This window comes from Thamnophis sirtalis, unplaced genomic scaffold (genome assembly GCF_051295495.1).
Source record: "Thamnophis sirtalis isolate CommonGarterSnake01/CBP01778 unplaced genomic scaffold, rThaSir2_p1.2 scaffold_5, whole genome shotgun sequence".
NCBI lineage: Eukaryota > Metazoa > Chordata > Lepidosauria > Squamata > Natricidae > Thamnophis > Thamnophis sirtalis.
In genome coordinates, this window is record NW_028261385.1 from 111,216,414 (window position 1) to 111,223,535 (window position 7,122).

A 7,122-nucleotide genomic window follows, 5' to 3' on the forward strand; every position below is an offset into this window, starting at 1 on the left:
CCTGTTTTTTCTTCTGGAGCTGCTGGGTCTTTCGGTTTATGTAGGATGTTTTGGAGGGCTTTAGTTGGTTTTTGTGCAACCCAGATTGCATATGGTTGGTGGTTTCTGAGATCTTTTTGATGCATGGCAGGTTTTTTTTTTACAGTTTGTGACAGAAGATACAATGAAAACTCTTTAATTTCTCCATATATGGACATGTGGATTTTGAATTTAGCTTTTCTTTCAAAGTAGCAACTTACTTATTCAGTCAAGATTGTGTTAAGCTGTAGGATATTGTGCAATATTGATAAACTCCATATCAAACACCAATTTTTCATTCTTCTTTGAACCACAAATGTTCTCCAGCAATAATAATAATCTGAAAAATAAATAGTTGTTAGTTGTACAAATTTCAGTTCAGATTTATGTGCTTGATTCCTACTTTAAAGCTATGAAAAATATTTATTTTAATAGTGATGCTTATGCTAGAACTTTAGCATGTTTGTTGGCAAACCTTCCCACATTCATGCTATATATATTTACCTAAGCATGTAGGCTGTTACAACAAAGATTTGTACAATTGTAGGTAGCATGTTGTTTTATTCCTATAAATGGATGATAGTTTTTAGGAGATCTGTCAGCGATGATACAAATGAAGAGATACATACTAATTGAACTTATTAGTTCAGTAGTTAATTGTAGCAAGTCATTAAAACACACTAATGTACAACATGAAAGTATCCATACAAGCTTCTTTGTGTGTCCATAGGGATCTATTGTGTGCAAGTGATATGAAGTCATCTAGCAAATGACATGAATGATGTACTTGATATAATTTGTATGGTTGCAAGTTTCATGATCCACATAATTTACTAGTTAGTTTATGATGCATAATCAAAAAGCTTTCCAAGCTTTTGAAAACCATTTCATTAATAAGATTATTAATATTTAGTAAAGCAGGAGTCCCCAACCCCGGGGCTGCAGCCCACATGGCTTATTCAGAAATGGATTGTGTCAGCAGCAGGGTGAATGTGCATGCGCAGCTCAACTTGTGCGCATGCTGGCCTGTGGCTCACACAAGTTCCTCTGTGAGTGTGTGGCCCATCACTCAAATGGCTTGGTTCTCCTCTTATCCCCAGCTGGCCTGCCAAGCCACCAATGTGGGCAACTGCTGTAGTAAAGAACACAAACCAATTAAAACTTCATGTTTGATTCTTCCACATTAATTCTGGAGAACAAAAACATATTTCATTAGTGCATACGATACCAATCTAAATCAATTTAAACCAAATTAATGAATGTATCCTCCTAATTCTTTAAGATTTTAATGCCAGCCTCAACAGAGGCAATAAAGCCAGAGCACGGAAAAACATTTATACTATTACAAATTTTGAGAGAATCTACACACTTATACGAGGACCTAACTCAAACTAGGTGATTCTTGGTGGTAAACAGAAGACAAAAATTAAAATTAATATAAAATAACATAGCACATTAATGCACACTAAAGCAATAAAATGGCAAAAAGAATGGAAAACTTGTACAACTCACCCATTGGGGACTCAGCTCATCCCGGGGAAATGGTGTGAGGTTGTAGCACAAACTTAGAATCCTTACGTAAATAAATTTGGGGTAATAATATTAACTTACCAGGTAGAAACATAATGAATATCTGGACTCCAGAACTGACTAGGTTCTTGATGCCATTCCTGTTACGTTTGTCATTAGGCCTGAACAACTGAGCTACTCTTATCTCCAAAGTTACATTAGGATGCCTCTTCAAGAATTCAATGATAGAGTGGCTACAAGAACCACAAGGGCTCCAACTTAGAAACCAAATGATGTGGCATCTTCTTGTTGTTCTCTGGTTCAGTCCCTCTTCATGCCTTTCCAAAGCATTGATTTCTGCATGTTGGGAAGGGGTATTGGTACACCAGTTTCTCCATATTTTGTGACTTCTTCCCCACTGAATTTCAAACAGAACATAGGTTTTTTCTGGATATCTTTTGGGTGCATAATTCTTCAAAAATTCCTCTGATTCTATTTGCCAACCTAAGTGCAAGTGTGAGATTAAAATTGTTACATATTTTTGTTGCAAGTTGTACAAATAAAAATGAACTATATCGGAGGATATCCAAAGTGTTTTATTCCTTCATTTAGATCCAGACTACAAAACTAAGAAAAGTGTTTAAATTCTCATCCTATTCCTGTCCTTCCTTGCAGAGGGAAGATTTAGGGGATGCTTGTATTGCTTGCCCCTGTAAGGCTCATTCAAATCCAAAGCTTTATTGCAGTCTTTAGATCAGAGAACACTACAATAAAAATACATATTCCTATGATGATTAATAAAAATGAAAAGTAGACATATAACAGAATTACCTAAAATAAATTAATACAATAGCAATAATTCAGATAACAGTGGCAATAATCAAAATTTGTATTAAACTTCAGTTGCAGGTAGGGTAGATTCCCTGTAGGGTTTGATGCTTCTTTCAAAGAGTGTACTTGGTCAGTTGCACTAAAGTCCCACCCAGTTCTCGGCTGGCAGAAAAGTGTCAGCATCAATTGTGCTACCGCCAGTACTGATCCCTTTTTTGTACAATAGAAATAAGGCTGGAAGCTTCCAGCAATGCTGTCCTTACATAGCAATGGTGGGTTATTTTAAGAAAGTGGATGGATTGATTCCACTGACTTTGTTTTCCTTCCAGCAAACAACACTTGATGGTGAAAAGCAACCACCAACCCTCCTTCTTAACATGGGTAGTCAGATGAGTGCTGGTGGATTGCAGATGTGGAAAGGTTCCACTTCTTTCACCTGCCAATCAAGCTGCTTCACATCATAGAGCCCTTAATGGACCTACAGAGGGACTTTCTTTTACCTGTTTCTGCTGGCCTCTCCGACTCCATCCTGTAGCGACAATTCACAGTGGTGATACTGTATATATGTGAAAAGAAGCAGTTTCAGTTTCTATTCCTCAGAATTAGAAACTGTTTTTCCAGCATTGCAACATATTTTCACACTACGCCCATATATGACAAGTCAGAATTTCTTGCTGCTTAAGTAACTTAGTACAATGGTTGTTATTGATATTATTTTGTTCACGTCAAATATATTTATGTATATATTAAAAAAATCTTAAGGTGGAGCTGGTTTCTGCTGCCCTTAAGATTTTTTCTCCTTTAGGGAAGAAAATGCTGCCTACTTTCTGGGATTCAAAGCAGCCACCAAATTTATCCCCAAACAAAAAAAGCTATTTTGCAGGTTAGGCTCAAATGGAGAGGCTTCCATAGAATAAGGTGACCAGATTTTCAAATTGGATTTTCAGATTGGTAAACCTTTGACCAGGGGGGGGGAGGGGAGGGCTTGATTAAAAAATTTATATGGAGCAACAAATATTTTCATACAACGCAAAAATAGTATTGTAATATTTTTTTTTCAACATAACTACAATTTACACATATAAATTTTAACTGTTGCCAAACATCAAAATTTTGATCATGTAACCATGAGGATGCTGCAATGGTCGCTAAGTGTGAAAATGGTCGCTAAGTGTGAAACATGGTCATCAGTCACTTTTTTCAATGCCATTGTAACTTTGGTCACTAAACTCATTATATCACCTTTCTTGCCACAGTTCTTAAGTGAATAACTGCAGCTGATAAGTTAGTAACATAAGTGAATCTGATTTCCCCATTGGACTTTGTCAAAAGGTCACAAAAGGCTATTACATGACCCCAGGACACTGAAACCATCATAAATATGAATCTGTTGCCAAACATCAAAATTTTGATCGCGTGACCATGAGGATGCTGCAATGGTCGCTAAGTGTGAAAATGGTTGCTAAGTGTGAAAAATGGTCATCAGTCACTTTTTTCAATGCCATTGTAACTTTGGTCACTAAACCCATTATACCACCTTTCTTGCCACAGTTCTTAAGTGAATAACTGCAGCTAGTATTTTGTATTTTGGATAGAATCTTTTTTTTAATAGTCTAAGACAATTTAAAAAAAAGAATCCACACAGAATAAATTGAAGTAAAACATTTCAAACTATTCCACACAGAATAAATTGAAGTAAAACTATTTTTAAAGTTTTTATTCACAATACATTTCAAAGTATTGTGCATAGAATTTTTTTAAATTGTTTATTTCAATTTATTTTGGATAGAATCTTTTTTTAAATAGTCTAAGACAATTTAAAAAAAGAATCCACCCAGAATAAAACTATTTTAAAAAATCATATGCACAATAAATAAAATATTATTTTAAAATACATTAAAAAAATAAAAGGAAAAAAAACCTAGCTCACTTACCAGAAGGCAGGCACTCCAAGTCAATCCAGAATGATGTAGATGTTAATACAAAGAACTGAGCAAATTAAAATGGTGAAATTAGTCCCAGGGAAATATTTTTCAAAGAAACCTTGCCACCATTTTTCCCACATGAGCCAACCTCCAACCTCCATGCCCCTCCCCTCTGGGAAATCCAGGAAGTAACACTCGCTACTTCTCTAGCCAAAGTATTTCCTGGACCTCTGTGGTACTGGGTCATCTTTTCTTATAAAAGGAAGTAAAAGGGGCAGGGGGGGTTCCATTTTCTTGCTTTAATGTTTTAATATCTTCAATGAAAGTACTGGGACATAGAGAGGGATTAGGCAGAGTGTCTTTTGTCTTGCCCCGGTTAGAATTTCTTAAGCAAATCCACTATGCTTTCAACATGAAGCCAGAAAATCGGGACTTTTTTAAAACACCGCGGGACATGGGACAAATTGTTAGAAATCATGACTGTCCCACCAAAATCGGGACGTCTGGTCACCTTACCATAGAAGAATAGGGTTGGAAGGGACCACAGAGGTTTTCTAGTCTAACCCTCTCCTGGCTTGTGCTTGATCTGTGTTCTTCCAGGGTAACCAGACCCTTCCTATAATAGCCAGGTACCACCTATTCCCATGATGGTGAACCTATGGCATGCATGGCAGCCAGAAGACCAGCTGGCCAGGTGCAGATGCGCTCACTGGAAACCCAAAGACCAGGTGGCCGGCACGCACATGTACACCAGCCAGCTGGTCTTCAGGTTTCTAGCATTCCGGCGTGTGTGCATTCCGGTTTGGGCACTCAGTACCAAAAAGTTTTGCCATCACTGGTGTAAACCATCTTAAACTACCCCCCCCCAGATGAAATGGTAATTAGGAAGATATTTGAATGTGCTGAAATGGACAAGATGACTATGGAGTTAAAAGAAAGAGAAGAGTCTGACTATTATAAAATTTGGAGTAGACTGTACAAGTGGCTAGAAAATAGAAGCCACAACAAGAAATAAAAGTTTTAAAAACTATTGATTATAATATGAAGAAAAATGTATGTATGCAAAATCTGATTATATGTATTATATTATTCTATTACAATATAATTATTGCGTTAGTATTAGAATTGTTAAAATCTACAAGAAGTCAATAATTGAATAATGAACTACAAAAGCAGAATATACATGCTGATACTGGAAGCTGTAAAATTATATTATATCGTTATGTTGTTTGTGTTTTTATCTGTTTTGTATTTGTGTATTTTTCTTGTTTTTTCCTTTTTCTTTTTTTTTACCTTTTTAAAACTTGAAAACATTCAATAAAGCTATTTAATAAAAAAAAAGAGAGTGAAATATTTTGGAGAATATTAAAAAGGCAGGATAGAATATTTCCCCTAAAGGAGAAATGGGAAAAAATCTTAAGGCTGCAGTTATTCACTTAAGAACTGTGGCAAGAAAGGTGATATAATGGGCTTAGTGACCAAAGTTACAATGGCATTGAAAAAAGTGACTGATGACCATGTTTCACACTTAGCAACCATTTTCACACTTAGCGACCGTTGCAGCATCCTCATGGTCACATGATCAAAATTTTGATGTTTGGCAACAGTTACAATTTATATTTGTAAATTGTAGTTATGTTGAAATAAAAAAATATTACAATACTATTTTTGCATTGTATGAAAATTTTCCGTATAAAATTTTTATTCAAGCCCTCTCTCTCCCCACCCCGATCAAAGGTTTACCAATCTGAAAATCCAATCTGAAAATCTGGTCACCTTATTCTATGGAAGCCTCTCCATTTGAGCCTAACCTGCAAAATAGCTTTTTTTGTTTGAGAATAAATTTGGTGGCTGCTTTGGATCCCAGAAAGTAGACAGCATTTTCTCCCCTAAAGGAGAAAAAATCTTAAGGGTGGCAGAAACCAGCTCCACCTTAAGATTTTTTAAATATATACATAAATATATTTGACGTGAACAAAATAATATCAATAACAACCATTGTACTAAGTTACTTAAGCAGCAAGAAATTCTGACTTGTCATATATGGGTGTAGTGTGAAAATATGTTGCAATGCTGGAAAAACAGTTTCTAATTCTGAGGAATAGAAACTGAAACTGCTTCTTTTCACATGTACACAGTATCACCACTGTGAATTGTCGCTACAGGGTGGAGTCGGAGAGGCCAGCAGGAACAGGTAAAAGAAAGTCCCTCTGAAGGTCCATTAAGGGCTCTATGATGTGAAGCAGCTTGATTGGCAGGTGAAAAAAGTGGAATATTTCCACATCTGCAATCTACCAGCACTCATCTGACCACCCACGTTAAGAAGGAGGGTTGGTGGTTGCTTTTCACCATCAAGTGCTGTTTGCTGGAAGGAAAACAAAGTCAGTGGAATCAATCCACCCACTTCCTTAAAATAACCCACCATTGCTATGTAAGGACAGCATTGCTTCCAGCCTTATTTCTATTGTACAAAAAAGGGATCAGTACTGGCGGTAGCACAATTGATGCTGACATTTTTCTCCCAGCCGAGAACTGGGTGGGACTTTAGTGCAACTGACCAAGTACACTCTTTGAAAGAAGCATCGAACCCTACAGGGAATCTACCCTACCTTCAACTGAAGTTTAATACAAAATTTGGTGATTGCCACCGTTATCTGAATTATTGCTATTGTATTAATTTATTTTAGGTAATTCTGTTATATGTCTACTTTTCATTTTTATTAATCATTATAGGAATATGTATTTTTATTGTAGTATTTTCTGATCTAAAGACTGCAATAAAGCTTTGGATTTGAATGAGCCTTACAGGGGCAAGCAATACAAGCATCCCCTAAATCTT

The 7,122-nt window shown here is 36.2% G+C and overlaps 1 protein-coding gene across 1 annotated transcript; it reads right to left on the reverse strand.

Annotated features, from left to right (window-relative positions):
• Nucleotides 1–239: 239 nt before the first annotated feature.
• APOBEC1 (apolipoprotein B mRNA editing enzyme catalytic subunit 1) lies at nt 240–2,886 on the reverse strand. The gene is made up of 3 exons (XM_087717033.1): nt 2,859–2,886; nt 1,630–2,031; nt 240–358 (listed from the first exon to the last, which is right to left on the reverse strand). Exons 1-3 carry the CDS (start codon nt 2,884–2,886, stop codon nt 240–242), a joined length of 549 nt encoding a protein of 182 aa, XP_087573159.1.
• Between the last annotated feature and the right edge of the window lie 4,236 nt (nt 2,887–7,122).